The sequence below is a fragment of the Terrapene carolina genome, unplaced genomic scaffold, assembly GCF_002925995.2.
Source record: "Terrapene carolina triunguis isolate 2854851 unplaced genomic scaffold, T_m_triunguis-2.0 Scaffold461, whole genome shotgun sequence".
NCBI classification, from domain to species: domain Eukaryota; kingdom Metazoa; phylum Chordata; order Testudines; family Emydidae; genus Terrapene; species Terrapene triunguis.
Genome location: NW_020664812.1, coordinates 143,830 through 169,182, shown reverse-complemented (window position 1 = coordinate 169,182; position 25,353 = coordinate 143,830). Strand labels below are relative to the sequence as shown.

General features: G+C 49.1%; 1 protein-coding gene across 1 annotated transcript; it reads right to left on the bottom strand.

The window, feature by feature from the left end:
- Positions 1–3,501: 3,501 nt before the first annotated feature.
- LOC112122268 (trypsin-3-like) lies at positions 3,502–16,238 on the bottom strand. Its single transcript, XM_026658537.2, has 6 exons — positions 16,142–16,238; positions 15,937–16,038; positions 8,587–8,743; positions 5,250–5,503; positions 4,314–4,450; positions 3,502–3,893 (listed from the first exon to the last, which is right to left on the bottom strand). The coding sequence occupies exons 1-6, from the start codon at positions 16,236–16,238 to the stop codon at positions 3,726–3,728; spliced, it is 915 nt and encodes a 304-aa protein (XP_026514322.2). The 3' UTR covers positions 3,502–3,725.
- Between the last annotated feature and the right edge of the window lie 9,115 nt (positions 16,239–25,353).

The window sequence follows — 25,353 nt, the reverse complement described above, 5'->3', positions numbered from 1 at the left end:
CCAATGTGGATTGAGCACCCCGGAGTGGGTCACCCTAGCCCCTGCCCTACGTGACCACAGCAAGGTTGGGGGTCGAGCCCCCCAGGAATCGTGGGCCCAGCCTTGTTGGGGTTACGAGGACTCTGCCACACAGGAGAGTGGAAGGGGAGCCCTCGAGGTCGGGCAGGCCTCTGGGTAAAGGGAGTGGGAGCAAGGACTCAGATCCTTTTGTTAGCCCATTTCACCGGGGTAGTGTATAAGCTGAGTGCTGGTTGGTGACTAGGAGCTTCCAATCATCGCTGTCCCACTCCTGTCGCCACAGGACTTGGACATGGACAGTGGCGGATTTCTGCACGGGCCAACATGGCCCATGCCCAGAGGCCCGGGCCAATTTGTGGCACCTGAAAATTCCCCCCTACCCCAGCTGCAGCCTGGAGGCTGGAGGAGCTCTCGCTCCCTGCTGTGGCCACAGGACACAAAGCTTCTCCAGTCTCAGGACTGCAGTGGTGTGTGCGTGTGGTGGAAATCAGCAAGAGGGGGGCGGGGCAGACATGGGACAGGGCAGAAGAGGGTGGGACCATGGGCGGGGCCATAGGCAGAAAGGACGGAACCACAGGCAGAAGAGGTGCGGTGGGGACAACTTTCTGGACCCGGGGCCCCCCCACTTGCTCCAGCCCAAGGCCCCAGGAGACCTTAATCTGCATCTGGATATTGATGTGAGTATGGAAGACACCAGTGTGTGATTTCTTTGAATATAGAGACAGGGGCGACGGAAGCTCCCAAAAAGTTGTGGGGGGGGGGAAGGCCACTGGCACCTGAACCATGGTCCCACCGTGACACCACCCTTTCCTCTGAGCCCCGCCCCCACACTACCTCTCCCCCTGAGCCGTCATCCTCGCACTGCTCCTTCCCCCTGAGGCCCCATCCTCACACCACCTCTTCTCCCCAAAACCCCGCCCCCCCACTCGCTCCTCTCCACCTCCTCCCCCCGTCACTCGCCCTTATGGCCAGTAAAAAATGGGAGGGCCATGACCCCTTGACCCCGCCTGTTCCAATGCCCCTGCGTGGAGATGCCATTGCACACCAGGATCCAGATGGTGCTTGGCAGGATGAGTGTCTTCATCCAAACGCCAGGAAAACAAGGTGATAGGAAATTGCTATCATGCTGTACCCTTCATCTGCCTCACAGACATTGAGAGAAAATGTCTCTTCGTCCACCTGCTCTGCCGTTGAGGAGTTATGGGAAACCCAAGCCCTCCAGCGCCTGAAATGGAGAAGGACTTGTTGTTTTTGCCCTTCATGTTATTCTCCCAGGGGATCCTGCCCATCAGTTCCCTGAGGGAGTCAAAGTCTGCTTTTCTGAAGTCCAGGGTCCGTATTCTGCTGCTCTCCTTTCTTCCTTGTGTCAGGATCCTGAACTCGACCATCTCATGGTCACTGCCTCCCAGGTTCCCATCCACTTTTGCTTCCCCTACTAATTCTTCCCTGTTTGTGAGCAGCAGGTCAAGAAAAGCTCTGCCCCTAGTTGGTTCCTCCAGCAATTGCACCAGGAAATTGTCCCCTACACTTTCCAAAAACTTCCTGGATTGTCTGTGCACCGCTGTATTGCTCTCCCAGCAGATATCAGGGTGATTAAAGTCTCCCATGAGAACCAGAGCCTGCGATCTAGTAACTTCTGTTAGTTGCTGGAAGAAAGCCTCGTCCACCTCATCCCCCTGGACTGGTGGTCTATAGCAGACTCCGACCACGACATCACCCTTGTTGCTCACACTTCTCAACTTTATCCAGAGACTCTCAGGTTTTTCTGCAGTTTCATACCGGAGCTCTGAGCAGTCATACTCCTCTCTTACATACAATGCAACTCCCCCACCTTTTCTGCCCTGCCTGTCCTTCCTGAACAGTTTTAGACCATCCCTGATAGATGAATGTCTAACCTGTTCTTAAACACCTCCAACAATGAAGATTTCACCACCATCCCAGGGAACCTATTCCAGTGCTAAACTCTGCTTAGAGTTAAAAAGTTTTCCCCAGGATTTTAGATTTCATATTTTAATGTAATAAAAAGGCAAAACTCAATGACTCAAAATCACAATGTTGACATGAAACATTTGTTTTTGCTTTCCTGAAACGTTTTATTAAGGCAAAGTTACAATAGAACTTTAACAGAGTACATCGCACGTTACTTATCCAGGATCAAATTAATGTTCAGAGAACCAGGCTAAAGATTCTGGTTTGTTCCCTGGGCCCTCTTCTGCTGAGTGTGCTAGAAAGTGCTAAATACCTGTCCTCTTTTGGGTGCTTCTCTTGTGTACATACTTGGCGTTAAAAGTTTTTAACATTATCACAGAATAATAGAAGCGGAGGCTTAGAAGGGACCGCAAGGGACATCCAGTCTAACCCCCTGCCAAGGTGCAGGATTATAGAAATGACATGCTTTCATTATAGAAACGGAACATTTCAACATGGACTGGGAGCCTTATTTTCTGAGCATAAACTGCCTCACCCTTTGTCAATCTCTCCTCTATCACAGCTTCTTCTCTAGGATCAGTCAGTGCTTTTCCCACCCCTTGTTGCTAGTATCTCTTACCCCCAAGAGTTCAAAATTGGCAAGTCCGGGCCCACTCAAAATTGTGAGATTGGCTTAAAAAAATCACAAGATGTGAAAAACCAAACCAAACCACTAGGGTTTGTTTGTTCACTGTTTTTAGAGCCTCTAAGGGTCGGTTTCCCCAAAGCCTAGGTCTAGAAAATGATTTCTGCCAACAAAAGCTCAGATTCTCAGAGTCACATGACTCCAGGAGCTCAAGACTTTAAGAAACAAACAAACCCACCCTCATGAGACGTGCCATAAAATCCTGTGAGATTTGGGTCACTGAGTCTCACCACTGCCAAGCCTCACAGTTTTACGCTGAGTCTCATGGGGATGTAAATGGCTACATGTAAATGCATCAATCTCGGACCAAAGAATGTCCGCCAGTCTTGGAGGATGGGGGACCCTCTCCATAGAAGTAGTGACGCTCAGAAAGATTTTGGTGGTGGATAATCAGCTGAACATGAACTCCTGGGACTTGTCTACGCCACAGGCGCTGTAGCTATGTTCCTGTAGCACCGTATGACAAAGTTTGAACTCCATGAGACGTCAGACTTGGTGACTTCAGAGCAGTTATAGCCGCTTACGCCACCCGTACTAATGCAAGAGACCAGAGCAAAGACCTGTGCGCTATTTGTGGCATTTTAAAACCCGTCTCATAATTTTTAATCCAATCTCATGATTTTTAAACCCATCTCACAGTCGTTGGGCTGATCTCACGATTTTTACAGCAGTCTCGTGGCTTTCAAGCTAATCCCATGATTCTAAACCAAAACTCCTGATTTTTAAACTCAGCATCTCGATTTTTGAAGCAATCCTGTGGACTTCAGGCTGATTCATGACTTTTAAGCCAATTTCGTGATTTTTTTAAAGCAATCTCATGAATTTAACGCTGATCTCATGATTTTAAAGCAATCTCACAATCTTTAGGCTGATTCATGATTTTTAAACCAGTCCCACATTTTTAACCTAGTCTCAGGATTTTGTCAGGCCTGGCTCATAACCACTGGCTGCTTTGGGCTGGCCCCACCGCAGTGCCCCCATCCTAGTCCCACGCAGATCAGCACCCCCAGGATGCCGCGGCGAGATGAGGAGAGGCGTGGCTGGGGCGTGTGTTTGGTGGGTTATTGTGGCAGGCGTGACGCGCTGTGAGCTCTCAGTCTGATCCGATGCACTTCCTCCCTATGGTGCTTCTCACCCACTGGGCAGCTTTGCAGACATTGGCGTAGACGCCGGGCCGTCCCGGCAGGGCACAAACGGACATCCCCCAGGAGACCACGCCCTGCAGCTGCCCATTGCAGACCAGTGGGCCTCCTGAATCACCCTGCGGAGACAACGTGGAGCCATCAGTAAAACATAGCCATGCCCCCAGCGCCCACACACACACACACACACAGAGCAGGGCTCACCCCCTCCAGCAGGGGGCGGCAGGGACACACACGGACACAGGAAGTGTTTAAAGAGCAGAAATGGTTTCAGGTGGTCTGAGCTTCCTACACCTGCGCTGGGGATCAGACAGGCCCAGGAGCTGGATGAAGCCCAGCCCTTAGGGCTTGGTGCGGCCGGAGGGCAGATCGGCTGGTCTTCCACGGGGCATGAAGGCTGACTGTGGCCAGGGGCTGACTGACGACGGCCCCTCAGTAGCAGGCTGAGAAGCGTTTGCAGGTCGTAGGGGATAAAGAGTATTGAGCTGTGTGAGCTCCGACACCCGGCACCTACCCCGCTCTCCAGGATGCCCCCTTACCTGGCATGAGTCTATGCCACCCTTTTCCATGCCAGCGCAGAACATGTTCTCCGTGATTATGCTCCCGTAACTGCCCTGGCACCTGTCCTGGCTGACGCTATAGACATCTGCACACCGCATGATGTTTGGGAACAGCCCTGGGCAATGACAGAAAAACAGGAGTTCATGAGTAGGGAACAAGGTGCAAGAGAAGAAAACTTGGTGTAAGACCCTCAACTGGTGTAAACTGGCATAGATCCACTGACACCAATGGAACTACATCCAATTGACCCCCCTGGGATCTGGCCCCATTGACTCCAATGGAGCTACGGCCGATTGACCCCAGCTGGGATCTGGCCCCATTGACTCCAATGGAGCTACGGCCGATTGACCCTAGCTGGGATCTGGCCCCATTGACTCTAATGGAGCTACGGCCGATTGACCCCAGCTGGGATCTGGCCGCATTCCTTTTCCAAAAAGGGAAATTTCTGATGAACAGAAGAGCCAGAAAAAAATCCTCATTTCAGGTCAAACAAATCCTTTCATTTAAATCCAGTATTTTATGTGATATTTTAATATTTCATTGTGATTTGAAGCACGTCTGTAACGTTTTTAAATTGTTTTGAAAACAAAAGGAAAGGAAATTTCAAAAGGAAACATTCTGAATAGAAAAAAAAAAAATCAAGCCATTGTGTCCCAGTGTTTTCAAATGCAAAGTTTTGACTATTTTCAGAATATTTTTTTCTGAAATGAATGAAATCGCCCCGAATTTGTGGGACACTTTGGTGTTGTCAAAGCTGCGTTTTTCACTACAAATCATTTCTGTTGAAAAATTTCTCCAAGGAGAAGCCAAGAACCCTTGACAGCCTGTTAACGAGGTCTGCTTAAAGAGCTTCCACCCCCTCACCAAGCTGAGCCCAGCCTCAACCCCTCCCTCTACACCCCAGCATGCCATACTTCGGGGGGAACTGATAGTGCCCCATCCTGACACGATGCATGGTGTTCCAGGAGAGGGACAACTGGTAGCCAGGTTGATTGTGTTCACGTAGCTGTTGAGTTGAGCTGGTGCATCCAACTCCAGAAGCATGAAGTCATTGTCATAACGGCGGCGGTTATACCCTGGATGCACAAAGAATTTGCGGATTCTTCGTATCTGTTCTGTGCCTTCCTTCGCCCGTAGATTATAATCCCCCAGATGCACCTGCAGGGAGCTGCATGAGAGAGGACAAAGGAAGAGATCAATGGGCGGCTATTCAAAGGTCGTATCTGGCAAGCAACTAGAATTAGGCCAATAATGGATTTTTCAGTGTTGGGGTAGTCTCCGAGATCTCATCAACTTGGTTCACCAAGAACTCAGTTTCACTCCAATCTCGTGTTTTTCTTGGCATACACTTAGACTCCTCAGAGCTGATCAGAGCCATGTGTAAGGGGTGGGTACAGGGCACTTACACAGATCCGAAGAATACAAGTATTGGTTACTTTATATACAAATTTAACCCTATTCTGATGCATGCATCCTCCATTTTACATGAAATCATGCACTTTATGGTTGGTCCAGTTATTTTCAGGCCCATTTCCTGTACATATCATACTTTGTTCTCATGCCATATGTACACAGTATATTTTGTTAGTTTTCTCCCTGTCTGAATAGTCTCCTTCCACACATTTTTAGCCATTGCTGCTGACACTACTATTTCTTGCACCTGGTTTTACACAGCTGAAATGAACAATTTGGTAAAATCGTTCTGAATTTCTGGGACATTTTGATGTTATCAAAGCTGCAGTTTTCACCAAAGATCGTGAATTCCTTGTCCTTGGCTTTTGAGTGGGGTGACCAGTTGTTCCAATAATATCGAGATCGTCCCAATATAAAAGGTTTGTGCAACTCTACCTCCCTCCCTGAGCAAAAGTTTCCTGGTTTTTCACACTTGCTATCTGCTCATCCTACTTTTGGGACGCACTTAACACGGTTATTTTTATTTTTGCCTTGTCCTGGATTACTGCGGCTCGCTCGTGCCAAGTTAAACCAACGTGCGGGAGCAGTGAGAACCACAAAGAGTAAATCTGGGTCAAAGAGTTTTGAATTTTCCAGTGAATCAAAAAGTCAGGGGAGAAAAGTTCATTTCGATCATCACGAGACATGGTTGAAAGAAAAAATCTCAAATTGAAAATCGAAATGTTTTGAAAATGTAGACATGAGATATTGCGATTTTTAAGGTATTATTTATACGTTTTAATTAGTTTTCCAAATACAACAAATATACCAGCTTCATCCTAACACACAAAGGCTAGGTCTACACTACAGCAGGGGTCCGACCTAAGATACGCAACTTCAGCTACGTGAATACCGTAGCTGAAGTTGCGTATTTTAGGTCGACTTACCTGGCTGTGAGGACGGGGGAAAGTCGACCGTTGCCGCGCTGCCGTCGACTCCGCTACCGCCTCTTGCCGCGGTGGATTTCCGGAGTCAACGGCAGAGCGATCAGGGATCGATTTTATCGCGTCTTCACTAGACGCGATAAGTCGATCCCAGAAAATCAATTGCCTGCCGCCGGACCCTCCGGTAAGTGTAGATGTACCCAAAGAGAGTTGGGAGAAAAGGAGGGGAGGGGAAGGACAGATCTATCTGCAGGATTTGCAGTAATTACAGAGATATAAAAAGACAGCCTGAATTGCTTTCAATTTTTTGGGCACTCCCCTTCTGCGGAATGCCAGGCTTTCATTCCAGGGTTTAAATTCTCATCGAGTATTTCCTGGAGCCCTCCACAGCCCCCCTCCATTCAGGGCTGCGGGCTTCAGCTGCAGGGTGGGGGTTGTGACACTCTGCACCCCATATTCATCATAGTGGTATGACATAATTATGGTGCATCCTGTACAACCCGTCATGTGAGGTGTCAATGGAAAATGTCTGCTTTGCTTTGCTATGTATGCTTTGCTAAATATGATTATCCTGTTTGTAGGCATGTAACATTTTTGTATCTGGAGTTATGAATATTGACTATGTATCTGTATTTCAAATGTGTTTGCTCCTGGGGTAACACCCTCAAGGCAGTTTGCTTCTAGTTTGGCCAGCACATTGTGAAGGAACTATTCAAGTTGAATGGCCCATCAAAGAATGCTTAACTCACATTGGACCAGGGAAGAAGCCTATCCACACTTGATGGACTTTTCTGAGGACATTCTAGGGCTCATGGCCCCTGTTATGACTCAGAGAAGCATGGGTGTGAGCCCTGCCTGTGGATGTTGGTGGGAGGGCAAGCTTGGAGGGCAGCTTGTCACATCACAGTGTGAGAGGGAACCCAGATTGGTAAAAGAGAGGACTCAGCGGTACCCCAGTTCCAGTTTGCACGCGGGGGGGTGGGGGTTGTCAGAGGGGGACTTGGGGCTTTAGCCCTGCAGGATGCGCCAGGGTTCAGGGCTTCAGCCCCACGGGATGCACGAGGGCTCAGGGCTCCAGGCTTCAGCCACAGGGCCCCACAGACCCCGTGAAACCAGTAGGGGGCTGCAGACCCTCCGTCTGAGAACCAAGAGCATCAGACTGGAGTCAAGGGAAAATATTTCCCGGAGGTGAAAGTAAGCCGGTCCGGTCCGGTCCGGCGAACCGGCAAGAGCCAGTACGCTGTGCTGGACCAGACTGGCTTCCGCGGCGGGGAGCCCAGAGCCCTTTAAATCCCACCCGCAGCTCGGCACCCGGGCTGGGGCCAGGATTTAAAGGGCCTGGAGCCCTTTAATTTGCCCCTGAGCCCCAGGTTGATTTAAAGGCCCTGGGGCTCCCAGCCACAGCTGGTGCACCAGGGCCTTTAAATCTTGAGAGGCCCCGCCTCTTCCGATTGAGGCCCCGCCTCTTCCGGATGAGGCCACGCCCCCTCAGGACTCCGGCAGTACCAGTAAGTCCTGTAAGTTACTTTCACCCCTGGCTCCGCTCCATTCCATCCAGCTCCTAGAGCACCCGCACATGAGCCACCCGTGGGATGCTACAAGGGGTAATGCTGGTGAGCCTGGGGGCGAGTTTCCCTCTGCACACACCGCTGCAGAGAGCGATGCTGGCGTGCTGCGTCCTGTATGAGGTGGGCACTTCTGTACAAGGATGCTGGAAAACTGCAGAGGGTGCAGAAAAGGGCCACAACAATGATTTGAGGGCTGGAAAAAAATGGAGGAGGATGGGGCTGGGATTTAGAAGGTGCAGAGGGAGACCTGGGTACGGATGGGGGACACCACGGGAGAAGATAAGGACTGGGGACGTGGGTTACTCCCATGCATCTCCCTCTCTCCCTCCACCCTCGCACTGACTTACCCGATCCCTGAGCGGCAGTGCGCAGCAGTTAGCACCCACTTGGGGTCTATCAGGCTCCCGCCACAGTAGATGCGGCCGTTCCTCAGGAGAGCCACCTGGTAGGGCCGGGAGCCAATGCGGCAGTCTCTCCCCCCAATGATCCGTTCTTCCTCTGAGTCTGAGTCTGCAATGGAGAGTGGCAAACAGCAGGTGGAAGCAGGGCAGGGGGCGGGGCGGGCAGCAGCCGTGTCCATATGGATTGGCCCATGGCAGGATGACCATGAGCTGCCACTCGCACGCGGTCATGCCAAAGCCCAAGGCGATCCGAGGTTGTACCCGGCAAGGTATGTGCAGTAGTGATAGGGTTGTATTCATAGGCAACACGTAGGGGAGCATGCAAGGTCAAGTGCCCCTCCCCCAGATTTCTGCTTGGCCTGCCAGGAGGGAGGGAGGCTCTGTCCTTCTCCGATGCCTGCCCCCGGCATGCTCAGCCCCGATCCCAGGGGGGGAGCAGAAGGGGCAGGACCAGCTGTGGCTTGTGCCAGCTGCTCCGGGTCGCTGCTCTGTGCAGCGCAGCGGCTGCCTGAGAGAGAGTCAGGCAGAGGAGGTGGTGGCTTCCACTCCCCACCTGGGCCTGGCTGTCGGGGACAGAGGCTGAGTGAGCGGAGCCCCCTCTTCCCCCGGCACATTTCCGGCTTGCTCGGCCCCTGTCCCCGGCAGCCTGGTCCAGGCAGGGAGAGGAAGCCACCGCCTCCTCAGCCAGCCACCACACTGCACAGAGCAGAGACCCTGAGCAGCCACCTTCTGTCCTGCTCCCGGTCCAGACTCCGGGCTCGGCTGCCAGGGACAGGGGCCAAATGTGCCCCCAATATTTCCCACGAAACAAATTCTGGGGGGGAAAAAACCCATTTCAGGTTGATCAGAACCTTTTGGTTTTGACAAAATCATCGTGTCATAGATATATGGGACTGGAAGGGATCTCCAGAGGTCGTCGAGTCCAGCCCCCTGAGGCAGAACCCCCCAAAATACCTAGACCATCCCTGACAGGTGTTTGCCCAACCTGGTCTTAAAAACTTCCAGTGACGGGGATTCCTTGGAAGCCGATTCCAGAGCTTAACTATCCTGAGAGTTAGGAAGTTTTTCCTAATATCTACTGTGACAGACCCAGACCAGTGGGGTACAGGAGTCTGGTAGAGGGCAAATATACTGGTCACTGGATGAGTAGTTTTCTGTTCCCTGAGTGACCAGAGAAGGGGCTGCATTAGAGTAATCAGGAACCTGCTAGAACTAGTTAAGGCAGGCAGGCTAATTAGGACACCTGGAGCCAATTAAGAAGAAACTGCTAGAATCAATTAAGGCAGGCTAATCAGGGCACCTGGGTTTTAAAAAGGAGCTCACTTCAGTTTGTGGTGGGAGTGTGAGGAGCTGGGAGCAAGAGGCGCAAGGAGCTGAGAGGGAGAGGGTGTGCTGCTGGAGGACTGAGGAGCACAAGCGTTATTAGACACCAGGAGGCAGGTCCTGTGGTGAGAATAAGGAAGGTGTTTGGAGGAGGCCATGGGGAAGTAGCCCAGGGAGTTGTAGCTGTCATGCAGCTGTTACAGGAGGCACTATAGACAGCTGCAGTCCACAGGGCCCTGGGCTGGAATCTGGAGTAGAGGGCGGGCCCAGGTTCCCCCCAAACCTCCCAATTGACCTGGACTGTGGGTTCTCCCAGAGGGGAAGGTCTCTGGGCTGTTCCCCAACCCACATGGTGAATCTCTGCGGCAAGAAAATCCGCCAATAAGCGCAGGACCCACCAAGATAGAGGAGGAACTTTGTCACACTACCCTAAATCTGCCTTGCTGCAGATTAAGCCCATTGCTTCTTGTCCTACCTTCAGTGGACATGGAAAGCAATTGATCACCGGCCTCTTTATAACAGCCCTTCACATGTGTGAAGACTGTTCTTAGGTCTGACCTCAGTCTTCCTTTCTCAGGACTAAACATGCCCAGTTATACCTTTCCTTGCAGGTCAGGTTTTCTAAACCTTTGGACATCATTGTTGCTCTCCTCTGGACTCTCTCCAATTTGTCCACATCTTTACTAAAGTGTGGTTGCCCAGAAGTGGACACATTTCTCCAACTGGGGCCTCACCAGTGCTGAGTAGAGCGGAACAATTACTTCCCATGTCTTTCATAGGGCACTCCTGTTAATGCATCCCAGAATGCCCAGAATGATATTGGGCTTTTTCGTAGCTGCATCACACTGCTGACTCATATTCCATGTGTGATCCACTATCACCCGCAGATCCTTTTCAGTAGTGCGGCCACCTAGCCAGTTATTCCCCGTTTTGTAGTTGCGCATTTGATTTTTCCTTCTGAAGTGAAGTACTTTGCAGTTGTCTTTACAGAATTTCAGACCAATTCTCCAATATGTCAAGGTCGTTTTGAAGTCTAATCCTGTCCTCCAAAGTGCTTGCAACCCCTCCCGGCTTGGTATCACCCATAAATTTATCAGCGTACTCTCCACTCCATTATCCAAATCATTAATTAAAATATTGATTAGTACCGGACCCAGGACTGAGCCCTGTAGGACATGGCTAGATACACCCACCCAGTTTGACAGTGAACCATTGATAACTACTCTTTGAGTACGGTTCTTTCAACCAGTTGTGCACCCACCTTCTAGTAATTTTACCTAGACCACCTTTTCCTAGTTTGCTTATGAGAATGTCATGGGGGACTGTGTCAAAAGCCCTTCTAAAATAAAGATATAGCTCATCCACTACTTTCTCGCATCTAATAGGCCAGTAACCCTGTCAAAGAAGGAAATTAGGTTGGTTGGGCACAATTCGTTCTTGACAAATCCATGCTAGCTATTCCTTATAGCCCTATTGTCCTCCAGGGGCTTACAAATTGATTGTTTAATAATTTGTTGCAATATCTTTTCAGGTATCAAAGTTAGGCAGCCTGGTCTGGAATTCCCCGGGTCCTCTTTGTTCCCCTTTTTAAAGAGAGGTGCTATGTTTGCCCTTCTCCAGTCTCCTGGGACCACACCTGAGGAGTGCTCAAAGATCATTGCTAATCATTCTGAGATTGCTTCAGCTAATTCCTTAAGGATCCTAGGGTGAATTTCATCAGGTCCTGCAGACTTGAATACACCTAACTTAGCTAAATATTCTTTAACCTGTTCTTTCCTTGTTTTGGCTGGAGTTCTTTCCTCCTGATTGATAATATTAATTGTGTTGAGTATCTCGTCTCCATTAACCTTTTTAGTGAAGACTGAAGCAAAATAGGCATTAAACAGCTCAGTTTTCTTGATATCATGAGTTATTAGCTCTCCTTCCCTGCTAAGTAGAGGACCTCCACTTTCCTTCGTCTTTCTCTTGCTCCCAATGTATTTAAAGAATCTCTTCTTATTGCTTTTTATATCCGTTGCTAACTCATTTTGTGCCTTAGGCCTGGTCTACACTAACACCCCAATTCGATCTAAGGTATGCAACTTCAGCTACGTGAATAACGTAGCTGAAGTCGACATACCTTAGTTCGAATTTACCGCGGTTCAGACGCGGTCCACACGCGGCAGGCAGGCTCCCCCGTCGACTCCGTGGTACTCCTCTCGCTGAGGTGGAGTACCGCAGTCGACGGCGAGCACTTCCTGGTTCGACTTATCGCGTCCAGACCAGACGCGATAAATCGAACGCGGAAGTTCGATTGCCAGCCGTCGAACTACCGCGGTAGTGTAGACCTGGCCTTGGATATGCCAATTTTGTCCCTACATACTTGCGCTATTCTTTTGTTCTCCTCCTTAGCAATTTGTCGATATTTCCAATTTTTTGTAGAACTCCTTTCTGATTTTCAGGTCATTACATTGCTCCTGATGGAGCTTGATTGGCCCCTTCCTATGCTTCCTATCTTTCCTGCTCATTGGGATAGTTTTGAAATTGTGCTTATAATATTGTCTCCTTGCAAATTCTCCTGAACTCCTTTTTCCCTTAGATTTTCTTCCCATGGGATCTTACCTACCAGTTCACTGAGCTTGTTAAAGTCCATTCTCCTTATTCTGCTGCCCTCTCTCCTTCCTTTCTTTAGTGTCATGAAATTTATCTTTTCCTGATGTCTTCTCCCCAAACTGCCTTCCACCTCGAGAGTTGCTACCAATTTCTCCTAGTTGATGAGGAACCAGTCTAACATGCTCAGAACATTTGTGGATTGGGAGTCTATAACATATACTCACCATTGGCTTAGATTTGCTCCTTCCTTGGGCAATTTCCCATGCCTATGTGTCCTTCATGAATGAAATTTAAGATCCTGTTTTTTCCCCCTGAGGATGAATGGAAGCTTAACACGCTTCCCTTTGAGGAGAACATTATCCACCACTGCAGGCTTATACGGCATAGTGTTTAGGCATGAAATGTGGTTTCCATCCAGAATGTAGAGCATGCATCATGGACTCCAGTATCTCTGCAGTTGCACTTGATCACATGTCCCACATGTGAGATGACACACCATCTGAGTAGGTTGATGTGGAAGTCAACCTTGGAGTTGATTTCTGGAGCCTGGCCTTGACGGGTCTCGGTTAGATCTTGGAAAAAGCATCATCCCACAATGATTTGACTTCCTGATGCGAATTCAATGGCAGAGTCATAATTCTGAAGCATGAGCGCTGGGATCTGAGATGGCACTCAGCTTTGAAATAGATTATTTCGATTGTGAATGATCCATAGACACAGCTGGGAGAAGCTTCAAGACGAAGTCAGATTTCTCAGACTTTCCTTCTGAAGTGGTGTGTGTTTGGAGACTGTGTTTGTGAAGACTCTGGATGCTAATGATACATATCCCCAGCTGCAGTCTTTGCCCCTAGCCCATCTTGCAAATTTTGCACAAAAAGGCAGAATATTGTAGCTGAGACGCATAGGACAATAGTCTTTTCAGTTCTTCATATTCACCATCCATGGTCCACTTCCATTCCACATCCAGTAGCAGCAATATTATCCCATGTGTTGTGTTATCAGAGATGTCATCTATCGATTTTCCCCAAGAAAATTGGCATATCTAGTGCATGCCACACTAGCACAGGGTCCTTACCCAACAGCTACACCAGAGGATAGAAGCTCAGGGGTACAGCTAGTTGGAAAATTTCCAATTGAACAGCTTTTTCATCAGAAAATGCCATTTTGTCGAAATAGAGACCTTTCACAAGGAACATGCCAATTTCAACGAAATTTTGTTTGGAAAGAAATTGACATGATCAGAAGGGAACATTTCAATTTTCATTTTGAAATGACAATTTGTTTTGCTATTTTACAACCTTATTTCATTTATTTAAATTCTTTACAAATTAAAAATTGGAACTAAACACCTCAATTGTATCAACATTAAACATTTTCATTGATCAGAAGTTGTTTTTTTTTTTTTTTTTTTTTATTTTTTAATTTTTAAATTTTTTTGTTTGTTTTTGGTTTGGAATGAAAATAAATTTCAAAATCACAGAATGTCTCGCAGAAGATTCTAGTTCCTGCCCAGCTGCATGCACAAATCTACAGGTGCATGGAGCCGGATCCTTTCATTTAGAGAGGAAAGGCTCCTGGTTTTACACTTTGGGTCCTGGATCTTATCCCTGCAGACGAGCTAGCCAGGGGCATCATTAATATGGATGGATAGAAACTGTTTTAATGGACAATCAGGGTTTCAACAAAACAGAGCTTTTCAATTCCTGTGGAAATTTTTGATGTTTTTTATTTGGAAATATTGCTGGCATGCTTCTGCGATGCTGCAATTTGGTGCCCCATTTTCCTCTATAAGCCATGCATCACAGAAGGACTACATCTCCCATGATGCATCACAGCCAGAGACTCCCATAATGCCATCACCTTCCCTCACCATGACTGGGAGATGAAGTCCGACCACAGAGGTTGGCCAATAGAGAAGGATGGGGGCTTCAAGCCCCCATACTACAACTCCCATGAAGCATTGCAGCAGCATTTCCAGATCAGAATGTTTCAGGGTTGGGGTTTTTTTTTTTTTTTTTAAAAGTCCAATTTTTTGGGGTGTGGGGAGCAGAAATAATTTGGTTTTTGGATTGGACAGTCGCAGGCTAGCTGGTGTTCTCTGCTAATGATGTGTACAATTTGCTTGAGCTGAATATTTGGGTGGGCAGAATTTACATATAAAACCAACTTGCTCAGGTAGGTAGGGATGATAAACTATTGTAGGCGGTGTTGGTATCAACACCTAGAGTCAAGGTTACCTAACACTTTCCATGATCAAACACTGTTTTCAGTGGCTGAAAGCTTTGCCAAACTTTAACTCTTCAGGTTGAGATTTTCCACACTTGCTCTCTGAACGTGCTTTGGAAAGACCCAGTTCAGCCATTTCCAAGAATGAGGTTCGGGAATGATAGGTCATTTTTACAATGTTCAAACAATTCTCCAACCACTTTTTGAAGTGCTCTAGTGCCTTGGTAGCAGGGACTTGAAATTTTGCAAAGGAATAGCCCTGGGGTCAGGGAGGTGCCTTTTGCTGTTCTCATGAAAATTCCCCCAGACTTGGTTAAATTATAAATCTGTGGAAAGCACAATTTACATATGCTCAGGAGAGCAGGGGGTTGGTCAGTGACTGGCATTTCTAGGCTTTACCACAATACAAATAATTAAAACTGTAAAACTTTTTTCTTCCCATCAGAAAATGTCATTGTGTCAAAGTTGAAAATTTCTGTGAGAATGTGTTGATTGTGATGCAAATTCTTTAAAAAAAAAAAGTTTAAAACAAAGCAGTCTCCTGTATGGACTGGGCTCCACAATCAAACTACATTTCCCATGATGCTCACAGCCAGAGACTCCCATAATCTCTTAACTTCTCCTCACCAAGTGGTGCATGGTGCTTCATGGGACAGGCAATCTGGCCAGGCCATTGGACATTATCAGACAAAACATTTTGATTTTTTAAAAATAATTTGTTGTTTACATGTTTTTCTTAACAGAATTAACATTCTATTAGAAATGATGATCTATAAAAGTGATATATTTTGATATATGCTTTAAATTTAAAGGCATCGAAATCTCTGTGAAACAGATTTATTTTTTTTCCCAAAAAACATTTCATTTTTTGGGAAATTTCAAAATTCTTTCCTTCTGTGCTCATTCAGGACGCAAACAGATTGTGAAATCATGGCTTCCTGCCTACTCTACAAACAATAAAGACTAATCAGAGATGAGGCCTGAACATATGAATTCCCTTTCGCAACCCATGGAATTGATAATGGGAGTGCCGGGAACTTCGCTCTTCATTAGCAGCAACCTGTCCTAAGCAACTTCTCTGAGACCATCCTGGAAGGCCCTGTGGTGAAACTGCAGAACCTTCTCACCCAACCCAACTTTGACTTCTTGCTTGACTCTTTTTCTTACCTGCGGCTGCCCCGATTACCAGCATCGCGATGATTAGCAGCTCCATGGCGGTTGTGGTGATGGATACGGTTGGTGGAGTGACTGGCTTTACTGCAGGGAAAGAGATCGAAAGGGAATAATTGGCCACGGGCGTCTTGAGGAGGATGGTTACCTCGCAGGGAAGGTGCACGCTTAGGATTCAGGAAAGCCGCACTTGAGTCCGTCTTCTTCCACAGGCTCCCATGAGCAAGCGGTTTCTCTGCACCTCGGGTGCCCTGCCTGTAGCAGGAGATGACAGCACTGCCCGACATGGGGAGGGGAAACGCACTGTGATCGTCTATTGGCAATGGGGGCCCACTGTCCCCCAACTCAGCTCCTTCTTCCACTTCCGCCCGGTCCCAGTCGCCCCCAGGGGCATGTTCCATGAAAAGATCTGATCTGTTGGGAGAACTAAATCTCAAGCCAGATCACAAAAATTTCCATGAGCTGGACTGAGCTCACCCCTCTCCTACTAGTTCCCCTTCTAACGTGTTACTCCAATAACAGAGAGGGCGAAACCCTCGTAACCAGCTTAATAACAGAGAAATTAATAGATCTAAGGTGCTATCTGGCCCCCATTACGGCAGTATCCGAGCACCTCCCAATCTTTACCCTATTTATCCCCACAATTTGTTGGTGAGCAGGGCAGGGCTACTATCCCCATTGTACAAATGGCAAAACTGAGGCACAGATCCTACAGGCCAAGGTCCTACAGGGATGCAGTGACAGACCAGAGATTAGAAGCCATGTCTTCAGAGTATCAGCTGAGCGGTCGAACTGCCAAGCCATCCGTCTACATTGAGTGCCCCTTGCCATCCCGTATAATCCTCCCAATAATACAGCAATGCACCTTGGCACCCCATTATCACCCCCAATAACAAAGCAATACCCCTGTGTTACCCTATTGTCCCCTGAAACCTGAGAGATGCCCCCTAGTACCCCATTGTCCCCCCAATAATAAAGTGATGCCCCGGCAGCCCATAATCACCCCAATAATGGTGAGATGCCCCAAGCCACCATCCTACATCACTCTCCAAACCACAACTATCTCCTTTCCACCATGACACCCCTTCCCTCCCCCAGCCAGGCATCCCAACAACAGGGGTTAGACTGGCCCTGCTTCACCTGTAGCTCCTGGCGGGGGGCCCTCGGGAGCAGAAGAGGCTCCGGCAGTTGTGTCTTGGACAAAGCTAAGGATCCTCTGGGATGGCTCACTTTTTATGCGAGGGAAATGGGCTGTCCCTGTGAGTCAACGTGATTGCTGTATCTGGAGAGCTGCCCCATGATTTGGCAGCCAGATGGCTCCCTCCACCCTCATGCTCCTGGCTTCAGCAGGTTGGAGTTGCGGGAGCAAGCCGGTCTTTGTTCCTGCCTCTGTCCTCTGCAGGGGAACCTGGCGGGAATTAGCCCTTGGAATGGCATCTTCTCTGTTGCCGAAAGCGACTCCCTGAACCTTCTGCTCTGTCTCCTCGCACGAGGACAAGAGGGAAAAAAAGGAGATGGAGAATCGGGGTGGGGGAGATGAGCCACAGGGACTGGGGGGAAGTCGGGCCTGAGGGCTTGTCTACACTTGAAACGCTCCAGCGAGGGGTTGGCCCATTGGCGTAGTCAATCCATCTCCCTGAAAGGCAGGGGCTAGGTAGATGGGAGAATTCTTCCATCAACCTAGAGCTGTCTACATGGAGGGTTAAGTTGGCTTCACTACATCACTCGGGGGTGTGGATTTTTCACACATCCCTGAACGACATAACTGGGTCAGCCTCGTTTTTTAGCGTAAACCCCGCCTACACCATGCGCGATGGAAAGAGCTAGGTCTGTTCCACTGATCCAAAAGCAGAGCGAGAGGTGGCTTGGTCACGGCGTGTACGTATCGTCACAGGAAGCAAATCCCGGATACTGATGGGCTCGGGAACGAACGAGAACAAGAACTAGTGGCTGGAAATTAAAGACAGACACATTCCGGTTAGGAACAAGGCACCAATTTTTTACAGTGCGGGTTGATTAGCCATTCCCTGATGGATTCTCCATTGTTTGATGGCTCCCAGTGAAGCCCGGATGCCATCCTGGGAAAATGCTGACTATGGATTGGACTCAATGCAGGGGGAACTGAGTGAATTTCTCCGACCTGCGTTAGACAGGAGGCCAGACTAGATGATCTCTAAGCCCCATCTGGCCTTAGAATATATGAGTACACCTACATTGTGATGAAAGACCCCCAGTACGGCCGCGGCTGGCCCGGGTCAGCTGACTCGGGCTCACAGGGCTTGGGCTGTGGGGCTAAAAACAGCAATGTAGACGTTCAGGCTCGGGCTGGAGTTTGAGCTGGGAAACCCCACGTGGGGGGTGGGTCTCAGAGCCAGGGCTCCATCCCAAGTGGGAACATCTGTGTTGCTCTTTTTAGCCCCACAGCCCAAGCCCTGTGAGCTCGAATCCAATGATCCGGGCTCTCAGACGTCAATGCCACTGGGTTTGAATTGCAATGGAGAGGCAGCCGATGAATCTAGGAGTTCAATGCCCATAAAAGGACTTGTATTTTTCACGCAACGTGTAATTGACCCGTGGAACCCACTGCCACAGGAAGCTGTTGAAACCAAAACCATATCAAGATTCAAGAAGGGAGTGGAATAACCGGAATGATCACAGTACGTGATTGCAAACAAGTTAGTGGCCGGGACTATCAAACTTCCTCTTTCAGGATTTGAGTTCATCTCTAATTAGAAGAGAGCAGGGTGATGATTAAGGTGTGCTTTCTGGGAGGGGGACAGATTATCTCCCATCAGCCACTGTAGGGGGTCTCACACCTTCCACTGAGCACTGTCAGTGACGAGATGCTGGACTAGATAGTGAGATTGCTTTAAAAAAAAAAAAGTGTTGGATTCTCTTTATTTGCCTTCAGGTTTCCATCTGTTCATTTTAGGTCCTTATCTGGCCTCCATCACCTTAGTATCTGGGTGCCTCACATTCTTTAATATATTTATCCTTACGCACCCCTGAGAAGAAGGTAGGGGCTGTTACTCCCTTCAGAGTGACCTAATAGCAAGTGTGAAAAATCGGGACACTTTTTTTTCAGGGTGGGGGGCATATTTGCCTATATAAGACAAAGCCCCTAATATCGGGACAGCCTCAATAATATTGGGAAGTCGAGTCACCGTAGTTAGGGTGGGGCAGGGAACGATTTTCCCATTCCAGGAGAATGCTCAAGATTTTGAAAAGTTTTCCCGTCCCAAAAATCTTGAAAGATGTTCCCATTCGACAAAAGAAAACAAAAACCGTCTTGATTTGGGTCAGTTGAAACATTTCATTGCGAACATTTCTAAAGCTTTCGTTTTGCTTTTGCCCTTTTAACCCCATTTTTAAAATAGATATAAATTCAGTCACAACACGTCATGCCGGGATGTTTTGACAATGTCACACCTTCCCCCCCCCCAACTTTTTTGACATTGGGAACTTCACCCAAACAGATCCTGTCCCGGGAACCGTTTCAGTTTTGATGCCTTGGCATATTACGGGGGGGGGGGGGGGGGAATTCCCAGGCACTCTATCCATTGTGCTGATAGGGAAACTGAGGCAGAGAGCGAGACTGAATGCTGTGTTGAGAGTCACATGGGTAGCTGGGGGGTGGAGCAGGTGTCCTCCAGTCCTGGATGATGCACAGCATTGAATCATCCCTTCTCTGGGCTTTTAAGGGGAATGTAGGTCATGTTTTCAAGCTTTTCTTTTGGAATCACAAGGGTTTGTTTTGATTCTGGGCCAGTCACAGGACTCCAGCTGCTGGGGCTTGGAGAAAATTCCCAGCTGTCAGGAGACCTGGCAACCTTGCTCCTTGTGAATGTTGGCTGTACCCAGACGGGCCACGCAGGTCTCAGTATTGGGAAGGAGCCTGAGTAACTGGCCCACATTCGGTGCCCCAAACTGATGCTGTGCCAGCCCAGTGTTGACATGCTGAGGGCTGATAAAGGGAAGGCTTAGGTTGGTTTTACCATAATACACCTAATAAATGACAATCTACAGCGCCTAACACAAGGGGGTCCTGGCCCATGTCTGGGGCTCCTAGGTGCTACCGTAATACACCCAATAAACAATGCACAGCACCTAGCACAATGGGTCCCAGCCCAAATATGGGGTCCATGGGCTCTACCGTAATACACCTAATAAATAACAATGTACAGTACTTAGCAGAGTGGGGCCCTGATCCGTGATTGGCACTCCAAGGTGCTACTGTAATAGGAAATGCTGAGCACAAGGGGGTGGCCTACGCCCTGCCACTCAGAGCATCTTAGGCACCTACACCTCTACCTCGATATAACGCTACCCAATATAACACGAATTCAGATATAACGCGGTAAAGCAGAGCTCTGGGGGGGCGGGGCTGCGCACTCCGGTGGATCAAAGCAAGTTCAATATAACACGGTTTCACCTATAATGCAGTAAGATTTTTTGGCTCCTGAGGACAGTGTTATATTGAGGTAGAGGTGTATTTCCATGCATGAGTCTCCTCTATAAGAGATCTCCTAGTGTTAGACACTTAAAACATTTTGTTCCTCATGGAAGGCTGGTAGGGCAGCTCCCCATTAGCCCAGTGGTTAACACTCTCATCTTTAATTTATTAATGGAGATATCCTATCTCCTAGAACTGGAAGGGACCTTGAAAGGTCATTGAGTCCAGCCCCCTGCCTTCACTAGCAGGACCAAGTACTGATTTTGCCCCAGATCTCTAAGTGGTTCCCTCAAGGATTGAACTGACAACTCTGGGTTTAGCAGGCCAATGCTCAAACCACTGAGCTATCCCTCCCTCCTCCCCCATCTGGGGCATGGGGCCCCACAGTTCATTTCACCCCTCTGCTTTCTGTGAAGAAGGGATTTGAATGTGGGTTTCCCGTCTCCTAGGAGACCACCTGGGCTAGAGAGCCATCCCGACCCGCTTGTAAGCTTCAAGTCAGGCTTCCCACTCTCCTTAACCCATGGCACTTAAAAATGTTTCACTGAGTGAAAGCAAAGAATAAGTTTACGGTCAAAGAACAGAGCTCCAAGTGCTAGAGATTAAGCACTTGGGAAGCAAAGGGTCATAGCAGAAACCAAATCGTACTTTGCTTCCTGGAGCTGAAACGTCACTTGCAAAAACGTTCCCCCATCTCTGGCAAGATGGCTTGCCCCATGTCCTTTCCCCAGTGTTGGCAACCAGGTTGGCTGAGATGCTCCTTCCATAGGAGCAAGCCGGTTGGTAGCTTCTCTTTGCAGGTGGAAGGATGCCAGGGTGACTCTCTGCACCCCCAAATATACCAGACTAGAGCTTCAAGGTTCATCTGTAAATAGAGTCCTGCTGTTTACCTCTTCCTGTTAATTTCCTTTAGCAGTCTCCACCCGCTCTTCATTAGCATTTGACTTAGTGTGCCGATCGACTTCTATTGTACAACACACAATACACAGGGGTCCGGCAGGCCACCCGCTGGCTGGAGAAGTTTGTCTCAAGACATGATACCTTTGAGTAACTTGCTTGTAGCTTCAGACTTAGGCTTGGTCTACACTCACCCCCCAAATCGAACTAAGGTACGCAACTTCAGCTATGTGAATAACGTAGCTGAAGTCGACGTATCTTAGTTCGAACTTACCTCGGTCCACACGCGGCAGGCAGGCTCCCCCGTCGACTCCGCGGTACTCCTCTTGTCTAGCTGGAGTACCGCAGTCGACGGCAATCACTTCCTGGTTCGACTTATTGCGTCCAGACAAGACGCGATAAGTCGAACCCAGAACTTCGATTGCCAGCCGCCGAACTAGCGGCTGGGTGTAGACATACCCTTAGAGAACACAACCGTTAGCATCACCATGAAGTTCTGGAACAGCCGTCCAAGGGGAGCAGTGGGGGCAAAACAGCGCACTGGCTTCAAGACTGAGCTTGATAATTTTATGGAGGGGATGGTATGACGAGACTGCCGACAATGGCATGTAGCTGATCTGTGACTGCTAGCAGCAAATATCTCCAACGGCCGGTGATGGGACACTAGATGGGGAGGGCTCTGAGTTACTACAGAGAATTCTTTCCCAGGTGTCTGGCTGTTGGGTCTTGCCCACATGCTCCGGGTCTAACTGATCGCTAGATCTGGGGTCGAGAAGGAATTTTCCCCCAGGTCAGATTGGCAGAGACCCTGGGGGTGTGTGGGGGAGGGGGTCCTCACCTTCCTCTGTAGCATGGGGCATGGGCCACTTGCAGGTTTCAACTAGTGTAGATGGTGGATTCTCTGTAACTTGAAGTCTTAACTCATGATTTGAGGACGTCAGTAACTCAGCCAGTGGTTAGGGGTGTATTACAGGAGTGGGTGGGTGAGGTTCTGTGGTCTGCAATGTGTGGCAGGTCAGACTAGATGATCATGATGGTCTCTTCTGACCTTAAAGTCTATGAGTCTATATCTCCTCACATTTTTTCCATATGTACATCATGCAATGATTAGCATGACCAGTGTGACTCAGACATCCAGCAGAGAGACCTTCCATGACCTCTTTCGGGGAACCCATGGGATCCCTGTACCCCTATGTACTCCTCTGCCAGTTGGCATCAAAAGGGCATTGGTCACGCAAACATACGGCTGCAAGAGCTGGAGATCTACCACAAGATTAGTCAGGAAGCTAGACACCTTTGAAAATAATTCCTGGGCATTGGCTGGAAAGACTTCTTCACCAATGAAGAGATCAGAGCAATCGGCAACCAGCAGCTTGTTTCCACCAGAAACTGAAGGAAAGGCTTGACGTATCTGTGGCGTGCGGACTCTGGATGCCAACGCACGGGAAGCGATCAAGCAGAAACTAACTGGTGTGAGGACAGATGGGCACCCCCAGGAAACCTTAAGAAGAACCCTAAGTAGGGAGGGCAGAACAGTTGATGTCAACAGCACAAAGCAGATGGAAGCAGCAACAAATGACAGAAAGAAATGGAAGAGGCTAGTTTCTGCCCTGATGGGGATGAGGTGTTGGCAAGTGCCTGGACTGCTCCCTGGCAGAAATTCAGGTATCTAGGACTTTAGATGTCTACAGGTTTGGATGGCAGCTGAACAGCAGTGGTAAGGGAAGTGGCAAGTGCCTGGACTGCTCCCTGGCAGAAATTCAGGTATCTAGGACTTTAGATGTCTACAGGTTTGGATGGCAGCTGAACAGCAGTGGTAAGGGTCTCAGTGTCACATAAATGTTCTCTAAGGTGCCAGATTTTTGTGTGGCCCTAGCCCTTATAGTCTAAATAGACAGGAGGGACAAAAGGGAGAGGAGAAACTGAGGCCTGGAGCACAGAAGTGATTTTCTCAGGACAACTCAGGAGGTCAGTGGTAGAACCCAGGAGGGCCAACGCCCACTGGGCTTTTCCTGCTTATTTGCATCTGCTAAAATTCACAAAACTTATGGGAGCTGTTTAAATGCTTGTGAATCGCTGACGGCGGGAGCCGGGCAAAATGTTTCAGCTGAAATTTTTTCCGGGAGACACTTTGAGAATTCATGTCAGTGCCAGTGAATTCGTTGTTTCTAAACCAAACCAAAATGAAGAGATTGCAAAGGGAATGAAACGTATTTGGTTTGTTGGTTCTAAATGAATTTTCCTGTCAACATTTCTTTAAAAAAAATTTGAGTACATTTAAAAATGGATGAAATTGAAACGAAACGTTTTGATTTTGATTCAACTGAAGGTTTCATCTGACATTAAACCAATTTTGTTTCCTGATTTTTCCAATTCACCAAAAAATTCAAACATTTCCGTTTCTGGTCCAACCTGAAACAATTCCTCCCCCATCCCAACTTTACGAAATGGCCGGCAGACTGAAAACCCCATGATTTGCCCATCTCTAATCATACAGAAGTAGTAATTAGGTACCTACACTTTGATGCCTAGGGGAGTTAGGCACCTAAATACTTTCTATGAAAGTTAGGTATGTAAATACCTTTGATTTCTATGGCAGTTCCGCCCCTAAATACCATTGGGATCCATGGGAATTAGGCTCCTAACACTGTGGAGGATCTGGGCCTTGTCCCAAGTAGCCCAGCATGCCCCATGGCACATTCTAACCAAGCCTAAGGAGAGAGTTATTTTGAGCATCAGAAAAATCGAGTGTGACCGCCCCCCGTTTTGGTTCTGTATGTGGGCGGGGCTTATTGGGTGGGTGGAGCTGGAATGGTCATGCCCATCTCTTCCTCCCTGGCCTGGCGACTTGGATAGGAGCATTGTCAAACCGAGGGCTCCTGCTCTGCTCCGGTGGGAGGATGTTTCATTGGGGCGATGAGCCCGCCCCCCTGCCAGTGATGGAGCAGGGAATGGAAAGCTAGTGCTCTAACCACTGGTCCATCTGTCCTTTCTGAGCCCTTAAGGGGAACTCCCAGCAGGTCAGCCCCCCCTTACCTAGCCATCCCGTCAGATTCCTTCCCAGCAGGGTCCCCCAGATCCTATCAGAGACAGATTGGGATTTATTGGGGTCCTGGGCACAAAGAACATTTGGGCCCCCCATACCTCACTTGCCCCACCCCCTGTTTCTCCTCTTCCCCCAAGACCCCACCCCCTGGCCAGGCTGGAAGTTGGAGCTGGGCCACAGTAAGAGCTGCCCAGGGAGCCCCGGACCTTCTACCTGCCCTGGGTGGTGCACCCTGGGGGGGCGGGGAAAAGGGCTGGGGGCTGCGCTCAGGTGCCCGGTCCCCTGGCCCAGGGCAGGTGGAGCATCTGGGGCTCCCCACAGTGGCCTGGACTCCCTGGACAGCTCTTACTGCAGCCCCGGCCTGGCTTCCGGCCTGGCCATGGGGCAGGGCCCTAGGGGCCTTGGAAGAAGAGGAGGAGCAGGGGGCAGGGCCACAGTCCTGGCGCTGGTGGCCCCCTACTTCTACACAGGTCCCGGCGCTCTGGCGGGGGCCCCAAATTGGCCGAGGCCTCTGTGGGCCCATGCGTTAATCCCCCACTTTGCTAAGGTAGGACTCTGCAAGACCAGTTCTATGGCTGGGAAATGACCGTGAGCGTTTGGTATGCCAGTACGTGATTCACTCCAGGTTAGGGTTGCCAGTTTGGGCTGCACGTATTCCTGGAGGTTCCATCACCCGACATAATCTTCAATTAAAGACTGAGCTTTAATTCCTGGTGACTCCCGGAGGGTTGGCAACCCTACTCCAGGCTGGCTTGTGAAGCGAGCGACTCCTTGCAGCTGCTGGGCAGCGTTTGATACCCATGACTCTGGAACTGCTGACGACAGCGGATGCCTAACGGATGTCTGAACCCTCGGGTGTCACCTCAGGAAAGTGGTAGGGAGCACTGGAAGATGAGCAACTGTTAGAAGGCGCCTATAGGGCTACCAGCCTCGCCTGCCCTAACCCAATAGACCCCAGTCCCCTCCCAGAGCCAGGGATAGAACCCAGGAGTCCTGGCTCCCTCCC